Source organism: Tachypleus tridentatus, chromosome 1 (genome assembly GCF_004210375.1).
Source record: "Tachypleus tridentatus isolate NWPU-2018 chromosome 1, ASM421037v1, whole genome shotgun sequence".
In the NCBI taxonomy this organism is placed as follows: Eukaryota; Metazoa; Arthropoda; class Merostomata; order Xiphosura; family Limulidae; genus Tachypleus; species Tachypleus tridentatus.
In genome coordinates this window covers 49,165,001-49,191,957 of record NC_134825.1, presented here as the reverse complement: position 1 = coordinate 49,191,957, position 26,957 = coordinate 49,165,001, and the positions used below count along the sequence as shown (strand labels likewise).

At 29.4% G+C, this 26,957-nt stretch overlaps 1 protein-coding gene across 1 annotated transcript in view; it reads left to right on the top strand.

The window, feature by feature from the left end:
• Positions 1 to 26,957, top strand: part of LOC143247864 (F-actin-uncapping protein LRRC16A-like) — an 89,892-nt gene that overhangs the window by 43,096 nt on the left and 19,839 nt on the right. The window contains 14 exon segments of the mRNA XM_076496422.1: positions 2,012 to 2,170; positions 5,274 to 5,411; positions 5,733 to 5,826; positions 6,295 to 6,393; positions 10,305 to 10,436; positions 11,330 to 11,446; positions 11,988 to 12,017; positions 12,020 to 12,052; positions 12,991 to 13,103; positions 14,777 to 14,864; positions 15,354 to 15,494; positions 16,814 to 16,834; positions 18,437 to 18,506; positions 19,186 to 19,245. Of these exon segments, the coding sequence (XP_076352537.1) occupies positions 2,012 to 2,170; positions 5,274 to 5,411; positions 5,733 to 5,826; positions 6,295 to 6,393; positions 10,305 to 10,436; positions 11,330 to 11,446; positions 11,988 to 12,017; positions 12,020 to 12,052; positions 12,991 to 13,103; positions 14,777 to 14,864; positions 15,354 to 15,494; positions 16,814 to 16,834; positions 18,437 to 18,506; positions 19,186 to 19,245 (1,295 nt within the window).

The window sequence follows — 26,957 nt, the reverse complement described above, 5'->3', positions numbered from 1 at the left end:
CAATCCTGGGACATTAATGTGAAGGTCAATCCTGATTTAAATTGGTAAAAGAGTAGCCAGAGAGTTGATATTAACTATTTCCCACTTGTAAATTAAGGACAGATATCCCTTAAGTAGTTTTTGTGCATAATGTGTCAAACAAACAAACCTTCCAACATTCCATGAAAGTTGTCATGCTCTGGTGCACGGTCTCAAATCACTGCACCGAAGGAACGAGGTAAAATTAATCACTACTTTTTAAAATTAAAACTCTCCTTAAAACATGTAAATTGTTATTAAAAAATAATACTTCTATTGTCAGCTAACAGTGTATCTAAGTAGACTTCAGACACATGAATTATATTAAGAAACAATGAGAAATTTAGTTAAATTTAGGAAATATAAATAGGATTACCTACATTTCACCTAAGTGGTAATAGTCTTTTCTTTTTTTTCCACTTCTTTGAATGCATTGGAAAAATGTAAATAGACAGCACAGTAGACTCTACAATAGTAGAGTTAATAGAATAGTGAAGACATGTCAAATAAATATAAAAAAACTAAACCAAGAACACTGTAAACCAAAAAATTCTATTGATCCTTTCTCTTGATTTGTTTTTTAGTATTTATTCTAAATTGTACATTAAAAAAATTTAACTTTAGCTTGCATCAGTGTTTCTTTTTGCTAGTGCTGGTATTACTTATTTCATGTTTCTATTTTGAATATTTGTTAAAACCAATGACACCAGATTTCTACATGGTTTTGGATAATGTTTTATTAATATTAATAATTTTAAATTGATATAAAGTTTTATGACTTACTGATAAATAAGCTTTAAAATTTTAATGCTCTTATACTTAAAATCATTAAATTTAGGTGTTCAACAAGAGGCCTTCTTAAGAAAGTTAAATTAATATAGTTCATTAGGCTTCTCTTCTAAACCTTGAAAAACATTATGGTTTGCCTCACAATTCTATGTCTAACCCTTGAAATAACATCTTAAGTACCTTTTGTGTAAATGAAAAATATGTTGTTGTAATATGTTTATTATATTTATATTTATGTTGTATTTTTATGATATTAGGTTGTCTGGAAATAAATGTTGTTTATCAATTGCAAAGTTTCAAAAAGTATAAACCAGTGTTGTAAAATATGCTTTAATCAAAGTAAGCATCATTTGTTTCAACACACTTTTGTCAATGTGTAATGATGCTGTTTATACTCCTGCTGTAGAAATTAAAAGTAATGAACACCCTGGAAGCTTCTGCTGTTGTTCCTGCCTGGTTTTGAAAGCATTCATTGTTCAAAAAGTAGTCAAAGTGCTTGAAAGAATAAAAATCTGTAGGGAAACGGTCTGGAGAATAAGGTGGATAAGACAGAACCTCGATTCTCAATTTGTTCAATATTTGGAGCATTAACCTTGACAGGTCTCACAACACCAATTTTTGCTGATCTTCAGTCAGCTCATATATAACCTACATATCCAACTTTTTCATCTTTCCAATTGCACTGTGGTGGTTGGCAATGCTTGATTTGCTTGTGTCTTGCTTTACTGCAAACTCATGTACTATTAAGTGAGAGACTGTCACATCTGTTTCACTTAATGTGTTTTCACAGCTTCCTTTCATGACCTTCATGGTATTCAAGACATTCATCTCCATGTCAAAACCTTTGAAACCAACACTGAACTGTACGTTCAGTAACAGATCCATAGCTGAATGCCTGCTTGATGTTCCATGTAGTTTTGGTAGCTTTTCTTCCAAGTTTGAAGTCATAGAGAAAAATCAAATGAAAGTCCTTCTTGTCCATACTGCCTTGGGGGGTAGAGTTTAAACAGTAGATAATTAAGGTACCTTGTAAGTGACAAAGATTGGATTAAACCAACCAACCAGTGATAAGTTACTCAATATTCAGCTTCTTAATGTTATCATGAGAATTCTGGCATTTATTTTTGAACAACCAAATACTTTGTATTAGCTGTCAGTTACAAATTTGTTCACAGCTCTAAGATATTTTATTTTACTGTTCTAGACATGTAACTCGAGTTCTAGACTCTGTAGTCCAACTAATCCAAGAAGAAGACTCTGTACTGGAGTCTTTGTCACTAGCAGACTCCAAATTACGAGGAGATACTTGTCTAGTCATAAATGCTTTAGGAAGTAACCAGAGTCTAACATCAATAGATATCAGGTCAGTATTTGGATTATAAACCAGTATCTTAATTCAGTAAATATCTTCATGAATGTTTGTAGTAACAAGTTTATAACATCAACAATAATCAAGTTGATATAGAGTAACCTTGTATTTTCTAACATCATCAATTATGACAGATCTTATGTAAATGTATGTTTTCTAACATTAATAGTAATCAGTTTAATGTAACAGGTACTCCTGTAGCTTTGCACCTTAACAATGAATAGTTTGTGTTCTGCCCTTGTGACAACCACATCCTGAGATTGTTGAAACCTAACTATGCTATCATAAGAGTTTTTTTTTTCCCCAAAAATAAGGCTAGGTAATTAAATAATTTGAAATTTGACAAGAACTTACCTTGAAACATGTAGTTTCAGTAAAATAAAATATTTAATTTTCATTTTTGCTACTAATTCTAATAACATTTGTTATTCATTTTAGTTATTTGTGTTTGGTCTCTGAATATTTCATCTGTAAAGTTCATAATGTTAGAAAAAGATGTAGGTTTAAGAAGTCTTGATAGAAATAAAAACCCTGTAACCTGCACACTTTCCTGGGCCTTTTTTCTCTGGGGACAAACTAGGAAAAGAAAGGTTCACCTTTTGAAAGTGCTTGGGTTACAGAGTTATATCATTTAACCTGTGAAGTAAAAAAAACTGTTTATTATTTTATTGTTTCCACATTTCATGTGCATAATCTCAAGAACCTCGAAATAAATATTAAGTTTTTTTTAAGGTGAATGTTTATTTTCTATTTTCTGTACTACATAACTAACTTTAACTAATGTTATCAACATATAATGTAATGAAATGTTTAAAAAATGGAAATAGGTACATATCTTTTAAATATACTTTAATATACTTTTGAAACTTTTTTCCTTTGCTTAATTTCACATGTTTATCTTTTCACTTGTAGTTTATTTTTAATTTTCCTTTCCAGTTCTTTCTCTCTTATTATTTATGCTGATACACCAACTGGTGCTTGTAATGCTTTATTATTATTGCACAGCAATTCCCATGCAGAGACTTGCTTCACTAATGTTTGCATACACCAATGATACTATCTTCATTATACACCCTCACAATCCAAGCAACAACAAGGTAAAGGTATAAAAATCATTAAACCATTCAGTTATATAACTTAAGACACAAATAATACATAATGACTTAAAATATAAAAGTAAAACTTAAATGTAAACTCATCAGTTCAGTACATTCAAGGTGAGAAACAATTGTCAAGTGATATTGACACGTCTAGAACACAGCGAACATATCTTCATTTCATACTGTTAGAAAACCAAAGCATGTACAAAAACATTGCATTAATAACATTCTGAAATGAAATCTGCTTTTTTATTGGTTATAAGCATGCCATTCAACTTCAAACATAGCAAAATTGCTTTGACTTTGCAAGTGGGTGACCTTTAAACTTTTCTTTAGGAATTTTTTTAAAGGGCTTGAAAAAGTATTGTAAAACAACTGTTGTATACTTTGGCCATCTGAAGGAAGTATCTGTTTTCCAAACAAAGGTTCTTCTCTACCATCTCATAAATTTGAGAACTTGTAACTGTAAGCCAGTCATGTAACAGAAAAAAACTGCAATTATAATTCATGTTCTTGATCTTTCTTTTTGAAGTTAAAAAAATAAAACTTATGTGATATAAAACTTGCATTATAGCATACTTGATGATGATAATTTCATAAAAATGCATTGATAGTAAAGTGGTGTATTTAAATTTTAGATATAACTTGTTTTCATATGCAAAAAGGAATTTAAATTACCCCCTGTAGTTTTAAACAGTTATCAGGTTTGGTTTTAACTACTGCAACATTAACAGTCATTGCTTGTAGTTACTTAGTAGGTCTTAACATCGAATTATGTAGTACAAGGTGAAAATTGAAGTTTGTTTTTTTTGTATGCTTGTGCTTGTATTTTCATATTGGTTTTTTACTTCTGTTGTAATATGTTTTCATGAGGATTTCAGCTTTATTGGAAAGCTTTTCTACATTTTTTAAAACCACCTCACATTTTATTTTTCAAATAAGAATAATACTTTCTATTAGAATAATTTAGTATTAGAACTTGTATTCTGTATGGGTAAAACATATTGTAAGTTTCATGATTTGCAAGATTGATGACAGTTGTGAATCAAAATTTTCTGTATTAAGTGTCAGTATTAAGTTCTGTATGTACAAATGTACAGTTGATTGGTTTTACAACCAAAATTGTTGAATTATTCAAAGTGTAAGTGTTGCTTGTAAGGTCTATTATACGACAAGATGAACTTTAACCAACTGTGTATGTTAGGGAGCCAAAGTATGCATGCCACAACCTTTTCCAGTGTTATTCAACATGTTCAGAATTATCAATTATACATTTTACTAATTTGGCAACATGTTATGATGGAGAAGATAAAATAGCAGATACAATATACTGGAATACTAAAAAGAAAGATGTGCAGTTTGGAGGTTTTCGAGGCAATGAAGTTACATATGCAAATTGTACAATGGAGAAAAGAATTCTCATTCTTCACATTGCACTTCAACTTGCCTAAATATGACTAACGTCATGGATTCATGGATGTACCTTCAGTATGAATAATTTTGTAATACATTTCATTTTTTTGTGTACAACAGATTTATATATTTTACCGAAAGGCTGCTACAGCTGCTGCATTCCATTATGTACACGTGTTCAACATTCCTTCTGCATAATCAGTTAATAAGTTTAGAGCAAATATTTGTAGAGTGATTTAAATGCAGGTTCTGTCATTTGAGAAAGTGAAATGGCTTTAGTAAAAAGCATTGTAGGTAACAAGAAAAAATGTAATTTAAAGTTATAGCTTAAACGAATGTATGTTTTGGTATTAAAATATACATATATGCTTCCACAACAGTAGAAGAGATTAAAAACAATGTACAAGTAAATGTATTACTTTTTATTTTGAAAAATTATATTAAAAATATAAATATATATGAATATTATTAGTCCTTAGACAATTCATGTACTATTTCACATAAAGTTCATGAACTACAAGTGTTGAATTTAAAAGATCTTGAAGAGTAAATATATTTATTGATAATTAGTTTTTCTTATTTAGTGGAAACTTAATGGGTCCAGCAGGAGCTAAAACACTTGCCAAAGCACTTCAGATTAACTCCAAACTCAGATGCATTCTTTGGGACAGAAATGGAACCTCACCACAAGGCTTTCAAGACATTGCTTATGCATTAGAGAAGTATGGACTTAAGTAATTTTCTAATTTCTTTAAAATGCCCCCTCTTTTATTTTCTGTGATGTCAGTGACTTTATTACTAGTTGATGTTTGTGATTTACCAACTTATTTTGATATAAAAATCTATGTAGTTTTTCTTTATGAGTAAGATTTTGCTACAAAAATTTTGTTACTTGCATGTATAAACTTGAAAGTTTTATAAGTTTAAAAGAAGTACTTCAAGTCTTTTAATTTCTTTAATTTTAACTCTCAAGTTTATAGTTAAATATAGTTTTGCTTCTAAAATCTTTTATTTCTCATACTGGACATTTTTGTGTTTATTAGGAATTATACATTACGATATATGCCCTGTCCTATTAATGATGCTACGGCAGCTATGAAGATAGCACCAGAGAAGACTGAGAATGCATTGAAAAGGGTAAAGGAAGTTTAATTGTACATATAAGAAATTGACTCGTGCATTAATTATTATAATTTAAAAGCACTTGCTGATCACTTAACTTCATTTTGGTTTTAGCATTATATTGAAACTTTAAAAAGTTTGAAGTACAGTATTAAACAATTAATTCTATGTATTCATTCAAAAAGCCAATTTGTTGACAAAGATATTTGATATTTTTAAAGCATGTAAGAAGAATTATTGGAGTAGATAATCCATGTGAATAACTAAGTACTTTATTGCTGTCTATAAAATAAACCCTAATAGTTGTAAAGAAAAAAGAAAAGATAAAAACTGTTTTACGTGTGTTTCTAGTGTATTAGTCATAATACTCTGTGTTAAGTATTCTGTATTTTTAAATATATATTCATTTGTGAAATGCAACCAAACTTAAAATAGTTTTATATCGTTAAGAGTAGTTATGAAGCATGTAACATTTTCTTCTAGATTGAAGAATTACTACATCGTAATGTTTCTCCTAAAAAGTTCAGCAATGGACAAGCATTTAGATTACAACAGGGATTTTTACTAAGCTCTACCCAGCAAGTAAGCTCTGTTTGTTGGTTAATGATTATCTTAGTTTATGACAAAGTTAGATAGTCCAAATTTATGCATTAATATTTAGATAATAATGTGGAACCTGTAGCTGGTAACTTCATAAATTTCATGTTTTGTATGTTTGTAGATGAGTACTAAAATGTATTGATAATTTTTGAATAATAATGATCTTTACAAATTGAAAATAATGTGCTTTTGGGGTTTTAGTTCACTGACAGAAAATGCTTGATTTTTTTATAGTAAATGAAATATTATAATCTAATTAAAATTTATAAATTTAAGTGATGCTTAGTCTGAGAAAAAGTAGCAAGTTTTACAGTAAGGAAGGATATGTTTTAGAACAGATAAGATGCTTTGATCACTGGTGTTGATCATTCTCAAGTATGCAATTTTAACACTAAAAGAAGGTTTTAGTATTTAATATCAACATTAAACAATTAGAACTGATGGTAAAGTGCCTTTTAAAAGCAGTATTCATCAACCATTGCATTAAAGTGTCAAATTTATTTCTTAATCTTTCTGCTAATATATTTTTTTTAAAGTATAATTAATTTCTTTTTTCTTTCTTTCTTTCTTTTTTTGCTTTTAAGCTTTGGAGTTTAGCTAGAACACAAATTGAGAAAAAAAATTAAATAAATCATAAAAATTAGAGTTGAAATTCCATTAACTAACTTTTTTTCAAAATTGCTAAGTAATAATATGTGTAAAAGTCCTGGCATGGCCTGTATGTTAGGGCACTTACAATCTGTAGTAGTGGGTTTGAATCTCTGCTCCTGGTAATGTTCACACTTTCAGGTGAGGCTCTGATGCAATGTGATGATCAAACTACTTTTAGTTGGTAAAAGAGTAACCTCTAGATGAATGGTGTTGGCTAGCTGCCTTCCTCTAGTCTTCCACTATTTAATTGGGAATGACTGGAGAGAAGATAAATTCAGATGAAATAATTAGTGCACAAGATCACCTACAAAAGTTGTAATATTTTCAAAACGAGACCCTAAAACTTGAGCATTTTCGAATAGTTGTCTGTTCTTCTTCAGGAGAATAAAGGGTTATGTTTAATGAGTGGGATGAAATGTATAGCCTCGGATACTGATGTCACATAAACCCTATGTTCAGTATGAGGTGGCTTGACTAGCCAATAAACCTAGAGTTGCTTGTGTTAGGTTTAATTTTGTGGTGTGTGAAGTTCATAATAGTTATAAGAATTGTTAACAGATTTATATAAAGATAAAATCAATAAACAATAGAAATAAAATTAAAATTAAGTAACAGTAAAAGGTGGTGGGAAATAAAGATGATAATGTAGCTCACTCAGTGTATAGGAAATCAAACATATATATAGAGAGAGAGAGAGAGAGAGATTTGTAAGGACAAATAATACTAATAATGTAAAGTAAGTTTGATCATGAGACTTGCAAAGGTCAACAGTCCTGGAATCGAGGTTTATACCATTTGGTGTTAGTTTAACAGTGCTGTCTAATAAGCTTCTTTAACTTCCCTGTTTCTGTTAGATCTAAAACTTTTCTCTATACCTATGTGTAATGTCTTCAAGAGAGTGTCCAGGCATGTTAGTGTTTTTGTGACTGGAAATCCTTTTGTTTTTATTGTTGATTTATGGTTATTGAAATGTTCCCATATAGTTTTAGTTTGATCCCCATATTGAAAATTGCATTTTTGACAGTGTAGTTAGTAAATAACATTTTTTGTAGAGCAATTTATGGAATTACTGATTTTGAATTGCTTTTGGTTGTTTTTATCAGTAAATTTATCAGTTTTCTTCATGAACTTAAAGGTTTGACATGATTTGTTATTGCAAGGTTGACTTCCACCTGGTATCGACTTAGAGTTTACTGTAGCGTGAATTAAGTGTGAATGCAAGGTTTTATTCTTTCTGAAAGAAACAACAGGAACTTCTGTGAAAATAGATTTTAATTGATCATTAAGTTGAAGGAGGTAAAAATGTTTCTTTAGTATCTGGGGTAGATTTTGTAGTTTTGGGTGATGGGTATTAATTAGTGGAACATGAAAAGAATTGGTTTCAGGTGATTGTTTCAAGACATATGCACATGGTATGTTGTTAGCATTCTCAGCTTGTTGGGTGATAGTGTTTTGTTTATAACCTCTTTCAGTCATAGTCTGTTTCAAAGAATTAATGTGACGGTCACAGTTTTCACTATGAGAGCATATCTTCTTTAATCTAAGTGCTCAATTGAATGTGGTATTGTGTTTGGTGTGTGGAGGGTGACAGCTTTGATTATGTAAGTATTGTATTAGGTTGAGGAATAATTTGTGAGCATTTTTAAATAATTTCATTCAAGCATTACATGCAAGACTATACAATACTTCAATGCATGAACACATTACACCCAAAACATTTATTATGATACTTTATTTCATGTAATACCTAGGTATATAGTATGCATTGTTTCAAACGAAATTGCAAGAAATTAAATGCGAAAAGCAGATGGTGTCGAAAATGCTCGATTTTGTCCACTTGACATTCCATTTAATGAGCTGAAAATGAAAGCAAAAATTAAAGACATATGAAAATCAAACACACCATCTATTAGAGCAAAAAATTATCTACCAAATGACATGAAATATTTTTCAAAAGCATTTCATTTATGAATATATTTTTTAACTTGAAAAAACGCTCACGAATTATTCCTCAACCCAATAGTTTATATGTACAAATCAGTATGTAGAACACCATATTTTAATGTTATGGTTACATCCAAGAAACTTGTTTGGTAGTGGAGTAGTCTAGAGTGAATTTAATAGAACTGTGGAAGGTGTTAACAAGTCTATTAAAGGACACGAGTGAGTCTTCGTCTTCTACCCAAATGAAAAAAAAATGTCATCAATGTAGCATCTCCAAAAAGTTAGTTTGTCTGTGCAAATTTCCAAAAGTTTTGTCTCTTAAGTTTCCCATAAAAATGTTGGCATAGTTTGCTGCCATCTTGGTGCCCATAGCTGTGCCTTTTGTTTCAATATATAATACATTATTAAATTCAAACGAAGAAGAATAGTCAACTGTTGGAGAGAAGATGAATGCTGATTGGTAAATTTGCTTAAGAATCAAGGATGTATCAGCATCCATGGTGCCCTAACAACCACAGCAGTTATTAGAACTTAAATGGAAGATGTAAACTCTTTTTACTAACATATTCTTATCTCTTATACTTTGTTTACACTTCTGTTCATCTTTTACCTTTCCATTTTGCCTTGCCTAACCTAAAATTTTGTGATACATTATTAATAGTTCCTTATTCATTTATTGTTTATTTGACCATGTTGGTCTTTTAGTTTCAGTTTTAAATATAAAAGCCTGTACTTTTAATGGTATTCACATTAATGCACTTATTGCATGTAAGTGTACAAATATGAACATAAGGACAAAAAATTATTCTAGTACATTTCATGTGTTGTGGGAATAAATATTTTGTCTTTTTTTTTTGTGGATCTCAGCACGTGGCAATTTAACTTGGATAGGGTGAACTAAATTTTCAAAATCTTGTACAACCCATGAGAAAATCAATGAAAACATCATGGGCATTCCTGTACAGTGTAGAAAATGTATAATTTTACCACAGTTCCTAAAAAGTAAATAACAGAATGTTTGTATGTTTTATATCTGGAAAATTAAGGAACTCGGTTTTTCTTAAGTATCCTAAAATTCTAATTCAAATATTAGTACTTCTCCATTTACTACCTGTCTGTTGTGTCTCATTCACCTTTTATTCTCTTGTTTCTAACAAAGTGAAATTTTCGTAATATTCAGTGTTTTCAGTTTGCCTACATAATAAATAGGAAGGTAAGTATCTAATGAAAGTATTGTCAAACCCATTGCAAAAAAAATAATAATAATAATTTTTTTGTTCCTTACCTCAATCCTCTAGATGGTAGATCGACTAATGGTGCACGTACAGGATGCTATCAACAGCAGTAAAAGAGCGTCAGATACTAGCAGCAGTCTGGAAGAAGTAACTCAAGCTGAGGGTTATCTTAGTGATGCAAACAATGCTAAACAGGTGCTAATGTTGTGTATTACATCTTGTCCACTCGTATAAAATTACTCAGTAAATGGTTATCAGCAATAAACAAATCACCATATAAAGCAAAATCCACAGTCGTAACAAAAATATATTAGTGCTACTCTATGTAATGTGTTTGTTTAAAATGTGAAACTCAGATTTTGAATAAATAGAACAGTGAAAAATTATTTGTCCTAAATGTACTTTAAAGATTATTATGCTCTGGTTCACTTATCTAGTTTAATCTTATGATCAGTGCAAACCTTGTCATCTTTATCACTCAGTGTTTACATATTTACCAACTAACTCTGTGAAGCTTACACAAGGTATAGTTGACTAAATTTTGTGTGAAATACATCATTAGAGATTAATCAAGAGAGACTGAGTGTTTGTTAAAATATGTCAATAATAGCAGAATAGTATTGACTTTGATAGCAATATAATGTTTCTGGTGACTATACGTCCAATACTTATTCTGAATTGTGAAGCAGTGTTTTATTTCTTTCTGTATTGTTAGCATGAAAATAATTTTAACTACCTTTCCTTCATGTGTTATAAATATATCACAGAAGTCCATGTTACAATATTATTAGAGATATTTTAGCATGAAAACAGCAATCATGCACAGCAAAGAATGAAAATTGGAAACATTATTGTAGTTTTAACTTATATAATGGCTAAAATATTTGTCTGTTAAAGATTGTGTGATAATATCATGAGACCATATCAACTAAAACATTTTTTAGTTGATAGACATTAACTTTTTACTATCAGTTTGCTGTTTGAATGACTTTATAAAAGCACTGATTTGCCAATAATAGTTTATGTAACTCGAAGTTAGTAGTTTAGACAATCTTAAACATCCAATTGTATATTTTTCTCTTCTCTAGCTTTTAACACGTCTTCATGAAGTAGTACTTGAACAGGAAGAAGTGGGTAATCCAGTGGAGATTAAGCTTCAAGATTTTGTAGATGAACTTTCAGTAACTATGGAGACGTACTTAAAGGTGTTTTAGCATGTTAAATTCTTTAATTATTTGTTCTACAGTCAGTTCTCTTATCCATTAACTACTATAGAGTGCAAAACCAGTTTTAAAAAACGTCTTAACATGCATATTTTTATAATGTAGAAACCAGATTTTTGTTAATTGTGCATGGATATTTTTGACATCTAGTCTGATATTGTTCTTCATTGTTGTTTTAATTCTGTTTGTATGGGTTTTATTATCATTATAAATTCAATATGTCAATTATAATATTCATAAATTCAACAATTGGCAAAGAAATTTTGGTGGGGAAAAAGAAATAAATTGGAGAAAATATTTTCAATATTTATTTTAATGCTGAAATTAAAAATGCTAAAAAGTTTTCACATTTTAAAGAAATTTAAAACCAGTGACATGCATGTTCTTTGAGTCATACATCAAGAACTAAAGATTACAAGTTCAGTAATTGACTGCACTTTATTTCTTAGCTAAAATGTTGTAATATTTTATCACATTCTTATTAAAATGTAAAAAATAATTCTGTAAAATCCTCTATTTCTAGAATTCATCAGCTTGTATGATGAAATGTGTATGCGTGATCAGTGTCCAAATATAATGGCTGATGAGGTTAGTATTATTCAATTGTGTGTGATAATGTGACTCTTTGCTCTGTCTTTGCCATGCTACTTTTACAAATATTTTACTCATTTAGATATTAAATACCAGAAATTATGCTCCATAGCTCCTACATAAAGATAAATGTGTTATAACTCTTCAGTTACCTGAGACCAACATTTTAAACAAAAATTCTGAAGCAAGAACTTTATTATCATTCCACCAGTATGACAAGCCTTAGATTTTAGTTTTCATCATATATTTTGAATGTGTAGAGTCTGAACTACAGTTTGGGATATGTCATTGTATTTCCTGAAGTTTTTAATGTAAATTTGTATCTTGTGCTTGTAGATCTGTAGATACAAAGTATTGGAATTTTTACCCATTTTGGTTTATTCTAAACATCTTATAGGAAATTCAACATTCAAAATTTTTCTTTTCTTAGTTCTTACAACCATTTTTGTAATTATTGGATGTTTTATTTGAAACTCGCTTCTCATATTCTCCTATACTCTGTAAGTGTTGTGTAATTTTGTATTCACATTTGTTTTTCAAGTTGAGAAATCTTAATTGACTGGTGCTTGCTTTGTACATTTAGCCTAGATGTGTAAGGGAGTTTTGAAAAGTAAAGTTGAAATAAATGTTTTTAAAAGTAACATTACATTTATTGAAAATTTATTTCAATTTTTGTAGTAGTATATCAGATTACAACAAGGTTTTTAGTGGTTATATTTTTTACTTTTGCAATAAATTATAAACTGAAAGATATATTATAAAGTATTTTAAAATTCATCACAAAAATTATAGCATACCATATTATTAGCTTGTTTATGAATGTCTGGTTTTTAAAGTATTGGTAATGGTAATGCAATCTGAAATTTTGTTATGCACTATTGGATGTAAAGTCACAATGCCTTAATCTGTATGTTACAATCTTTAATATTCTTCAGAAAGTGCAGAGTGATCTTGAAACACTTTGTCAAGAGAGAGGCTGTCTTCCTTTAGACTTCATACGTCAATGCTTGCTGGAACAAACTGCTGCTGACATTTTGAACAAGCTGAGGTTAGTTGCTTGTTGATATGCAACATGCATTCCATTTAATCTCTGATTGATGAAGTCACTTCACATTGGTGCCACAGTATTGATGGTTCATTTATTATAGATTGTTACTAAATTCATATGGTATTTTGTTTTCATGATATAAACGTTTCAGAAAAATAAATCAGTTTTAAATTTTTTAACATTTCAGTATAAACAAATAGTAAGGTACAGACACCAGTAAACCTCAGAATATTAAATCTCACTTTTAATTTATATAAATACAGATTGGTTAACATCTACATTATATTAAACAAGATAAATTAAAAGTGAGATTTATCATTTCAGTATAAACAAATAGTAAGGTACAGACACCAGTAAACCTCAGAATATTAAATCTCACTTTTAATTTATATAAATACAGATTGTTTAACATCTACATTATATTAAACAAGATAAATTAAAAGTGAGATTTATCATTTCAGTATAAACAAATAGTAAGGTACATCAATGAGAGACAGCAGTAAACCAATATTTATATAAACTGATAAAAATAACGTTTAGTTTAGAAACATTTATTATTCATAAACCATTAATGTTGTACAGGCATAGTTTAGATAAATGAGTTTGTACAAGAAGGGTATAATTTAAATGAAGTTCAGGACTTTTCACATTCCATAAAATAAAAAATTAGAACAAAAGAAAAATGTACCTTGATAAAAAAGTTTTGACTGCTAACCTAAAAACAAAACTATACCAGCAGAATTTGGCCTCTCAGTAGGGGTCAGCCATGAAGATGTGCTGTTTAGGCTGAATTATGTTCTTTTTGCATAAAATAGTAGAAGTGTTCATGTTGAAAAAGGTTACCACATTCAATTGCCTTAGAGTAGCAGGTAAGTTTTGCTGGGCTTTCCTTGTCATATTTATCAGTAGAACTTTTGAAAAACACATGGAATCATTGCTGTGTTTTGTGTGGAACTTTGGTCTATAATATGAGACTTATACACTTCCTGATTATGAGGAAGTATGAATTTAGGAAATGCACCTTTCAGATGTCACATGAAGTGTAGATCTGTTTTCAGATTTAAAATTACAGAGTACTGAAAAGCTTTATTTGGGAATCAACACACTTGAATATTTCCCTTACCCAGACTGGGTGTTAAATGTGTTATTAAATTTTAAACATTTGTATTTTGACCAGAAATTTTGAGATACATTACATTTATTTATAACTGAATCATTGGCTATAAATTTACTGGGTTTTGTACACTCCTACAACATCAACACACTTAAAAAATGCTTATCACTTAAGGCTATCACTTATCATGGATATTACAAAGAGAAAAGTTCTTTTGTAATAAACTAAGATGTTTCTATAATCACTTAGATTTGTTTACTGTTGAGCATACTTCACTATTATTAACTGACTCCTTAAACTATTGTTGTAGGATCATTTAAAAACTGTTTCTGTGAAGTGACATAGAAAAGTCCTGGTGTATGTATCTTATCAAAACATGATATATTTTTAGTGGATATACCTGAATTTTTTAAAATATCTGCTGTTAACTTGGAGTTAAAAAGCATTATTTACTAACAAAAAAAGGTTTTTATATTATGATTTATTTTGTGGAATTATCTTTTTATAGATATTTTAATATGAACAACTATTTATTTAAATTATTTCTTTATTTTTCCAGTGAGATCAACTTGTCTATTGCAGCTCATCTTTCTGACAGAATTTTGGATGAAGTTATTGAAACACTTTCACATAGTCACAAATATTTGGTATGGCTTTTACTTTTGTTCTTTTCCTCTACTGTTCTAGTTCATTTGAAATTAAAAGGTTTATAACAAAATAAATACATAAAACCTCAAAAGGATTTAAGTACCTACTATCATCTAGATGATGGTTTTCATCATATGGAATAAACACTGGATAACTGGTTTCAAATGTGGAGAGAAAATAGTTATGCTTTAGGTTATTTGGAATTGAATAGTAAGAATGAAAGCTTATAACAAGGTAAAAACAGAAAAAAACTGAACACTTTTCTGAAATCTTTAGACCTCCCTCTTCCTCCCCCAAACAAAAACAGCAGTTTTTCTCTATGTGCATTATGTAACTTGTTAAGTTCACATTTCAGTTTGATCATACAGGGAAAGCTTTATTGTAATTGGAAAGGATGTATTATATCTTTTGATACAATAAGTAAGAACCTCTTCTTTCTATTAATAGTAGTTGTCCTCCTACTGAGTTTTTTATGTCTTATTATGCAGGTTGAGAGAGGGAACCAACGTAGCTCTACACCTGATGTACTGAGGAATCGTAGCCGAGCAGAAGGTGGAATGAGAACAAGTCAGAGTGGAGATTCTCAGTTTGATACAGATAGTTTTAGTGAGAGTTTGGATTCTCCTCTGGTAAGTTTAATAGATTACTTTTTTGTCTAACATTTTGTGTAACCAACCTCAGTTAATTGAGGAGCAATCTAAATAGTATCACCACCACTTTCAAATTTATTTTCATATGCATATGGCTTATTTATCAAAGAAGTGTAATATTATCAAATGTAATATGGGTTTCAATTCATTGAAACATTATTAGATTATTTTTTTATTTTCTCAGTCACCTAATTAAAAAAAAAACAATCACAATATGGATACCTTAATCTTTCAGACAAATTCTTTTTTCACTGGAAATTTGGTCTTTATTCATAAATTACAGATATTAAATTGATAAATGTTTGCTACATCACTAAAACTGTGAAATTACTGAAGTATGTCTGGTTGTTATATTATTGTAATATATAATTTTTATTTCATTATAAAATGTTTATGATCAATTTACATTCCATATAGCTTTATACTGGTCTGAAACTAAAACACTGCTTCTTAAATTTAATCGTTTGGGAAAGTTAAACATTGAACATGTATATTTTGTGAAAAAATAGTACAACACTTTCAAAAATATTCCAAACATAATTACATAATTTTTTATCTCCTGTCATGACCAAAACAAAATAAATAAAAGTGGACAAAACATACTCATTATAAATGTCAAGATGTTTCACTAAATAACATTATTGAAATCTTATAAAGTTTTTGCAAAATACTTTTTAAAGCATTCTTTGTGGATGATTTGACAGATGGAATAAAATTTTTTCATACAAATTATAAATTCAATTCATGGAAAACAAAAATAACTGTCTGCAGTTTTGTTTTTCTGAGTACATATTTATGATTTGAGTCAGAATTTAAAAAATTGGTTAGAATGTACTTTAAATACCACTTTTCACAAAGCTTAACTTTTTGTTAAAGGTTTCAGTTGTAAAATATGAAGTTCAGCACATAAAAATTTCATTCATAAAATTAAGTCATTAAAATGAATCGCAGTTTAATAATATTATCAAAGTAAAGTTTATTCATCATACTGAGATTTAGAATTGCATAAGTGTGTTTATATTATTAGTTTAAATTAATCCTTTTTAAAACATTAATAATTTTATCAGTTAAACTGTTTTTTCACATTATATTTTAATTCTAAACATTTTACACTTTAGCTTTATGAAAAAATTCTCTTCGCTTTTTTCTTGAAGCTTTTAGTAAAACAAACTAAATTGACTTGTCATTATCTTCCAGTTAACTTTCTGGTTCTGCTGAGGGAACAGATAATCATTAACAGTATTTAAATTTACAACTTTTAATTGCTATTTTTTGTTTCTTTTTGCTCATGCTGGCAGCAACTGGCTTGGTTAAATCTAGTAAGTATGAAGCTTCTACACAGCACACATTGTTAGGTCAAGACAACATGTGCTAGTGCATGTTTTCTGTGGTAATGTGGAAAGTTGAGGAAGGCTGTGGCCTGTAAGTGTGAATCTTTTACACAGCAGCTAATGTTAAATCAACACATCAAGTGCTAGTGCATGTTTTTTATAATATTAAAAGTTTAATAAGGAAATCTGTAAGTATGAATCTTTTACACAGCAGCTATTGTTAAATCAACACATGCTAGTGCATGTTTTTTATAGTAATGTGGAAAGTTAAGGAAGGCTGTGCCTTTTAAGAATGAATCTTTTTACACAGCAGCTATTGTTAAATCAACACATCATGTGCTAGTGCATATTTTTTATAGTAATTTGGAAAGTTTACTGAGGAAATCTGTAAGTATAAAACTTATACACAGCAGCTATTGTTAGTTTAAGACGTGCTAGTACATGTTTTTGTAATAATGTGAAAAGTTAAGGAAAACTGTACCTTTTAAGATTCTTGCATATCAGTTGTTGTTATAGACATCACATACAAGTGCACGGTTTTTAGGATATTGCATTTTAAATACATCTCATAAGATTAAGTATTCTATACACATATGCAGATAAAAAAGTGCATGTTTTGTGAGTGTTAGATGATAAGAAAGGTTGACATAACAAGAGGCTTGTATACTCTTCTAATGTTTCAGTTCTAGATAAATTGTCTTGATGAATTATTCTTACATTCTATTAAAACAACAATTTTATATAATATATCTTATCTTTAAAAATGTATGAAAGTTGCAGTGGTAGCAAATTGAGACTATAAATTGATTAGATAGAGGATAAATATAAATAATTATTTACATGAACGTAAAAAATTAAATCCCTCCTTTGAATTATTTTTATGCTTAATTTAGAACTAAGAGTGTATTTGCATGCAAATTCACAATTACAAGTATGATTAAAAATGTGTTATGAAAAGTGTGCAGAAATACCAACTGCTTTTAATTGATATTGCAGTTCTCATATTCATTTATTTTCTTTGAGCTTGTATTTATACTTAGGTCAGTTTAGCTGCAGGTATGCAGTTCATATTGTTTTTAGTTTTCTTAATTTATTTCATAAGCTGACTTTTATAAATTGTTTTCTCTACATTCATTCTAATAATGCATTTTAAACCATTTATATGCATAAAATATTAATACAGTCAACAAGAAGTAATTGTGTTCTTTACTATAAACCAGAAGACACATTAAAACCTCTAAAGCAACATTTTAAAACACGAAATTACTTCACATGTGAAGTTAGGTTTTTCTTTTGTTCTTTAGATTTCTTATATTAAACCAGTAGTTCCTGTTTACTTTTAAACTGATTTGTTTTCAATGTTCCAATTTATTAAGAGTTTCATTATAAAAATAATAATAATATTATTTTAGGAAATTTATTGTATAGTTTTAAGTTAGAAATGAACTTCTCTGTTAACTTCAGAAAGATTGTTTTCTGTGCAAAGTGAAACTTCTGTACAAAAATTAAAACCTATCTCAAAACTAATGAATTTATTAGCACTCTCTGAGTATAATTAAATGAAGTGTATGCTGTTTTGTTTATTTCCAGGCAACACCAAAGTTATCAACAAAAAGGAAAAGTGTACACACACGAAAGCTCAGGCCACAGTCAGTTGTTGGTAAGTTATAAAAAATCGTCCTCTTTTCTTGGGAAAAGCTAATTTAAAGTTGGTAAGTTGTATCTTTTTAAATCAATCTTTTTTGTATTGAATAAATCCATACATAATCTGGTGCTGTATGGAATTAGATGCTATTAGAATAACACTGAATGTTATCTATTTTTAGTTAGAACTTGTGTTATTATAAAACAAGGACTCATCTGGTCCTGGCTGGAAATATTTATCAGAAGAAAACTGGGTATTTTCTGTTTTACTTGGAATTTGGTTTGCATATTCAAACTTGATCAAAACCAGATATTACTAGTTTTGGTTGAAAAAGTAATTAAATATATATATATATATATATATATATATATATATACACACAATCCATAATGATGCATATTCAGAAAGCCCATAATGCCACCTATAAACAGCCACTAGCATAAACCATAAACTGCACCTTTTCTTTTTTCCATTCACTTAAGTGCTATAAGGCTTTAGATGATTATTTTATTTTAAATGTTTTGATTTTTTATGCACAACTCTGTTCTGAAGATTATGAAATATTACGTTTACACTGTTTAATAGAGTACTTGAATGATTAGATACGATTTATTATTTTCTCTACTTTTCTGTTAAATAAACCCTTTTTGTTTTTTTATACCTGCATGAATTTTGTTTTATATTCTGTTGATAGATAGTGTAGATGGTATAGCTGCTGATGATATACCAGATCTTCTACCAAAGGATGCTGATGGTATGTTAATTTTCTTTATTCAGCAAGCGGATTTGATTTTATTGTTGTATAATAATTTTTACATGTGCACTTCAAATCTTGTAGGTTGCAGTTCATGGGTAATGCATGGTGATGATGTGCTTCATAAAGCTATTAATATCTTCAGTTTCATTCCAGTTTTCATTTAATTTCTTTCTGTGATAAAAGTATTAATCTGTTTGTTTTTTTTATTTATGGGTGTTAATATTTTGAAATTCACCAGTACTTGAAATGTCAACTACCAGCTGCAGAATACAATTTCATTTGAAAATAAAAGTTTAATTTTGATTATATCTAATTATTAGTAGTTTCTTAAATTTTAAATAAAATATTTCTGGTAATTTTAAAGAGGGGTGCTATTGTAATAGTCATTGCTAGATGGACACTCCTGTCTTTATATTGAAAATGAAAAGTGTTTTTGTTTTTTAGTGAAAACAATTATTGGGAAACAAGCAGAAAGAATGCAAATTAAATGCGAGTTGGCTGCATTCCTAGTGAGTTTTATCAAAGAAACCCTATGTTATTTTACAATGGAGATGTGACTTTAAGACATTGATCCAACAGTCTTGTTTGATAAATCCTATCAACTGAAGAAATTTGCAAAATTCTTTATCTTTTCTAATGTTCTTGTGTGTAAAAACATTCACTGTTTGCCTCTTTGAAAGAAAGAAATGTAATGTTCCCTTGTATATTTGGATTTTAATATCATAGTAGTTAATTTTAGATACATTTAACTACAAATTTACCTTCAGGAGAGAAATATAACAGCTTTCAGAAATATTAATTGACTTTAGTTGTTATCACATGTTTAAAAGAGGTGACCATTCCCTAAACAGTTAAGTCTTACAGAATGGATTACATTGTAATATAATTGTAAGTTAATAATTTATTATATTAATCAAACAAAAATGTTTTCCCAGTGATGAGCAAAATTTTTAAAACTTCTAATGTTTGATCGTGCTGTTTTAGTTTTCCACTTTTGAAATTGAATTTTTTAATTACAAATAGTGTTCCTTATTATCCAATAATGACTAATCAACCTATTTGAACATTAATATGACTAAACCAAAATTACACATGGAAAATTTGTTAGTGTTTAGTCTGTCTTGTTACCTAATAGTCACTTTACCACTTGCCCTAATTATAAAAATGAAACATATTTTATACATTGGACCAGTTGTTAGCTTTTTCAATTTGTTTATCTGGTTTGTATCACATTACTATCTCTCCAAAAAAAATATGCCTCACCCTTCTGGTCTGTAGGAGCATTATAGGAGTGATGGTCATATCTCAATATTTGGTCAGAGTAGCTCATAAGTTGGTTGTTGTTGGCTAATTGCATTCTCTTTAGTCTGTTGCCTCAAAATTAGAGATAACTAACACATATAGCTCCCACTAACTTTACATATTATTTAGGATTAACAATATAAATGTTTTTGATTTACAGATAATTGCCTTTATTAAAACTCTTGAAAATGCATAAATTTCATACCAGCATCTTGAAATATTTACCTCTTTTAAATTTTTGTGACATTAAAGATACCTTTGTAAAATTGAAGAATAATTACAAGAAGCTGCTGAGGAATTTTTTCTTTTAAGTGTTAAACTGAATACAATGCCTTTTGTGTGTGGTGAGCAGTTTTCATGTAAAAGTTTTATCAAACAATTTGGTGAAAAATATCCATATTAATATTCTAATCTTCAGCTAGTGAGAATAGAAATACTGAAACAGACAAAGTTACTGGTAGCATTTTCTTTCTGTTGTATAAACATTTTTGTTGTGGTTTTACACCTGACTGTTTTATTCTGACTCTGGTAATGTAGTTATACATGCTTTTTCTTCTTTTAATATTGTATGACCAAAGTCTGCAAGTCACTGAACTTTATTTTTTCATGTAATTACTTATGAACTATAGTCAAAGTGCAATGTCCTTATCACATTTAAGATAAACATGTTGGAATGAGTGTTATTCTACAAGGCATGACAAGAAAAAATGGATAAATGGCATAAATTAACATGTCTAAATAAAAACTTTATCTTAGTTTTATTTTGTGCTATGTTTTGAGCAGGTACCCTCTGTCCAGCAATAAAGATTGTGTTACAATACAATTATGCTCGGGAATAATTGTTAAAAGGTAAAATAGTGCAATGGGTATAGTTACATGCATTCAGTGTAGATCATGGTGACAAAATTACTGATAGAAACATTGAATGTATTACATAAATATTCTTATATTTAGAAAGAATATGGAAAAAAGTAATTAGAGCAACTAAAATTGATCTTAGAAATATAAACCTAGAAAAATAATAAACATAAATTTGCAAAATAATCAAATAATAGCCTAGTAAAATAAAATAATCCAGATGAATAATTATGGAAAGAAAAAAATTTTGCATAGGTAAAGTTAAAAAGAAAGATTTAACTGAGAGTAAGAGGTGAAATAAATACAGCTAAAGAAAAGGTTTAAGGACTGAAAATAGACAAAGGGCTGATGAAGGTTTATAATTATTTAAAAGTAATTTTTTTGTTTGTACCATAAGGAGATTTAGTGTTAAGTTAGAAGGTGTACAATGTTTAAAACATTTTGCATGTTAATTTGTTAATTGGAGCATTTCTCATGACTGAGACTACCAAGTTGGAGGTACAATTTTGGTCAAGAGAATTAAGGTGTCTAGAAACTGAGAGGTCAGTAGAGCCTTCTCTTACAAATTTAAAGTGTTCACAAAAAAAACAAAACATGCAATCTGTAGGCTGTATCTCCAGTGACACCTGCTGCATTAGATACACTAAAGAATGCATTCTGATATGTTGTTGTAATATCTCCTGATGTGGAAAGTGTAACTAGAGAAAATTATTGTACTGTTGTTTGAAATGTATGGAGAGATGTAACAAATTTTTATAGTACAGAAATGAGTTCCATTAGAGGGGGCATTGTTCTATAGCTATGGGTGCATCAAGTAGTCTTTCAGATTAAGATTGTCCATAAGAAATTGTAAATATAGTAAATATTTTGGCAGTGGTGAGGTCAGTCATCCATAATTGAAAATTGATTTGTATGATATTGGCTGCCAATCTGTTGATCAGGAATTTTCTAATTAATGCTCAAGATTCACAAACTTGGTTATTCTGGCTGTCCCATAATTTTGGCTTGTAATTACTACACTCAATAATTATCTAATTACCTAAATTTTATCCTGATTGTTTCTCCCCTCCTGTGTTAAAGATACCATTTATGTTGTAAATCATCTTAAAGCCTTTTATCACACAAAACCTGTAAATCACATTTTTATTATGAATATACAGCTCCTGTAAAACTGTTATTCCTCAAAATGGTGCCATGCTAGTTCTAAAACATTTTTTGAACAAATGAGATACTAAACTTCCCACCATTGAATCTTTCTTTCAAATTACAAAATTAGTTCTCACAATGAATGCCTTAAAATCAAATGGTCATTTCTATCATTAGCTTGCTAATATTTTTGTAGATACAGAAATGGATTCTTCCTTCACTAATATGTTGGTTGGCTACCTCAAGGATGTCTCTGTGGTACTTATGATGCTATTTTTCCTAATCTTTCTCCATTACATTGAAGATATCTTGGTTATTGTTACATGTACCAAATCTCATTTAGAGAAGTTCACTTTGTCCACAACTCCATCAAGTTCTTAAGCATGTTTATCAAATCTGATACTAGTGCCTGGGCATCAAGATCAACATTTTATCCTGTTATTTTAAAACAACAGTACACTAAAAAGACCCTAATAGTCATTCTTACCTAGACTGTTTTCATCCTTACAAAACCAAGGCTTCTACTCTTAAAGGACAGCTTATGAGATTGAGTCACTTATAAGAGGACCAAGACCAACTCTAAACTACTGAGATGGCAGGATTTTTCCAACAATGTAAATACATGGTCAGTGTCATAAAAAAAAACAAAAAATCTAACCATCTGCACAAGGTATCTAATGCCATTTCCTACCAATCTAATGAGAAAAAAAAAAGCCATCATGATAGATACCCCCTTGTTATTCTTCATGCCATCTGCATCTACAGATTCACAACCAGTATCATACAAAAAAAATTAAGTTACTGACAACTGATCCCATCACTTCCAAAATATTTACAATGCCTCCCATAGTTTCTTATAGATATAATCCCAACCTCAGACTGCTTAATCCACATGAAGGTAAAGAAAAGTTTTCCCTCATTGTCAGAACTCATCATTGTACCAGAAAAATTTGTTATACCTGTTGGCACATTTCAAACAGCACCACAATAACTAGCTTTAGTTGCACTCTTCACATTAAGGAACATTACACCTGCATGTCAGAATGCCATTTACTGCATCCAGTGTAGCAGGTGTCACAAACTATACATTAGAAAATTAGACTGGATGATAATTTTCTTGAAAACCTTAGATAGGTAAAAAAAAAGACTCAACTAACCACCTAATTTCTAGGCACCTTAACTTGCCTGACCAGAATGGAGCCTCTGAGTTGGTGTTCTCAGTCATGAGAAATGCACCACTCAACAAGTTAACAAGAAAAGCCTTGAACACTGTGCTGTCTTCCAGCTTAACACCAAGTCTCCTTATATTATAAATGGAAAATTTATTTTCACATAATTATAAAACTATATCAACTTTTTCTCTTATTTTAATCCCTTAAACATTTTATTTGGATGCATTTACCTTATCTCTTACTCCTGGTTAGATTACCCTCTTCAAAGAAAACTTTTCTTTCCCTTAAGTATTTTCCTGGATTAGTATTTTTCAAATTTGTGTTTACTTTTTCTTTTGTTTATAGTTTTAAACCCAATTTTAGTCTTTTAACCCTTTCTCCATGGGTATCCTTCACTCTGCATAACACGAGGAATGCATCTTAATTCATAATTTTATTAGACTACTTTTTTAGATTATGCTAATTTTAATAAGATAAAAGTTTAGCTAATAATTGTATTTTAATAGTGTGTGTATATATATATATATATTTGACATTTTAATTCTAAAATATAATATTTTTAAAAAATCTCGAATTTTTCCTTGTGCAGCACATGTAATACATTTTCTCTCAGCATGATTTTATAGTCTTCAATTTTATTTTGTTACAGAACTATGGAATTAAAAATCAGAACTCTCCTGCTACACCTATGTGTCACATTTTCTCTTTCATAATTTGTTAATAGTTCTCTTGACATTTAATTATATATTACATATATACAGTAAAAACTTACTTTTTATCTATCAAGTGGCATATTGTATAATGTTACGTTCTGAACAGTTCAATGTCAGTTTTACTCACAGTACGAACATTGTTCCTATGAGGAAGTTAATGACTAGTTTGAATGAATTTGTAATGATTTTTGTTGCATAGTTATAAAGTCATAAAAAATTTTGAGAGGCAAGACAATTTGTTAACTTTTTGCATATTATTTGTCTTATTGTTTGGTGCATTATTTAATTAAATAAATATCAAGTACATTACTATCATTATTATAAAAAAATTAGGGTTAACTCTCGTTGACAGTTAACAGTGAGAAAAAATATTAGTTAAGTATTTAATATTTGTTTTCCATGTTTATTTTGTATGCATAATTATAAAATTAAAATGTAAAATTAGGTTTGTTAAGATTAGGTACACTAAATAATTATAGTAAAAATGTTTCACAAGGTGCACACAAAAAAGCTTATAGGTAATGTAATTCATTAGAGTACCATGAGCTGCATGTTTCCCAAGTGACTTACAAATTATAATGGTACAATTAGTAGTTAGACACTGTTTAGAGGGCAATAAAACAATAAAATTTAATTACAAATAGATGTATACTGTTCCAAACTGAGAAATATTTAGGATAAATAAATGTATTGGGTCATCCCTTAAGTAATGTCTTATTTTAGCTTCAGAAAAAGAGAAAGGATTTCAAATGCTTTTAGTGTTACTTAATCAATAACACATGTTCCATCATTATTAATTACTTCCTGCCAATGATTCACAAGCTTCTGAATGCTACTTTTATAAAATTAATGGGGTTTGGAGGAAAAGAATGTAGAGAGGGTAGTTTTGACATCTTCATGTGTTTCAAGTTCTTTTCCATTAAGATAGTTCTGCAAACTTTGGAATAGATGATAATCAGATGAGCCACAATCTGGAGAATAAGGAGGATTTGGAAGTTTTTCTCAATCTGGATGTGATCCTTGTTGTATGGACCTGTGCATTATCCTGGTGTAACAGAACACCTTTATGATTGATCAAATCAGGCCTCTTTTCTTTCAGTGCAACATTTAAGTGCTCTAACTGTTGACAATAGAAGTCTGATGTAATCGTTACATTGAATAGCAGCAACTCAAAGTGGATCACACCACCAATATCCACCAAATGCTTAACAAGACTTTCCTAGGGTAGAGGTCCATTTTGGGTTGTGCTTTAACCAGTTTACCTACACTGAGCCATTGTCTACAGTGCTTAACATTTTTATAATATATCTATTTTTCATTTCCAGTCACTAACCTGTCCATAAAAGATAAGTTACATTCACGAGAGTGTAGAGAAGTGCAAACATCTACTCTTGCTCTAAAGTTGGCTTTTGTCAAATCATGGGGGACTCATTTTCCAAGTTTTGACATGTTTCCAAGCTGTTGCAGATGGTGGTGAACTGTGGAATGGGTTGAATTAAGCTTCTGTGCTTGTTCTTTAACTGTTACAGCACAGTCTTTATCAAGCACAGCCAGCAGAAAGTCATCATTACACTCAACAGGACAACCTGAACATGGTGCATAACTTAAGCTGTTATCACCTGATCTAAACTTCTGAAACCACCTTTGACATTTTCTTTCATTGAGAGACTCCATACTATAAACACCTTGAATGTTTTGTGTAGTTTCTGCTGCATTATTGCCTTTTTTAAACTCATAAAGCATTATACGCCTAATGTGCTCCTCAGACGCATTAATCTTCATAAGGGTTTATTTGATTAATGATCTGAAAAAGTTGACTTAGGTTAGTTTCTTTTATTTGTCTGAACATTTTTTATACACATCTTACAACATATTTCAGTCATTAAAGCCTTCTACAAAGACAGAAATGATGATGTACCTTCTGTGTTAAATATTCAAACATTACTTATGGGATAACCTGATAGTTTCATGTTACAATTTGAAGTCATTCTAGAAAGAAAAAAGCTAATGTAGATTTGCTGTTTTGGTTGGTATGAGGTCAGTCAAACTGATTGTTTTGAAATAGGTTAGAGAAAATAAACTATAAAGTTTTACTAAAAAAACATTTGAAATGCATTTAGGAGGTTTTAGGGGATTACACAAAGAAAATTTGAGATTTTTGAGATGAAAAGTATTTTTAATATTAACAAAAATATTACTTTGCATAAAGATTATTCAAAACACTTGATATATTCATATACAAATCTGTATTTTATTTTATTAAATATACTTCAAGAAAATTATTTTTTTATATAATGAAAGACTTATCAACTGAAAGACTTCCAGATTTAGTGAAGATGTATACATTATACTGAAAGTTAGAAGTATTAAACCTAAAGGCTCTTTAAAAGAGTACAAATAGGTTGTGATCAGTTAAATCAACTAAGCCCTACTGAGAGATTTGATTACTTTTTTTCAGTGTTTTTGTTAAGTTTAATAACATTTATGTAATAAGTTCAACAATGTTTTATCAGCATTT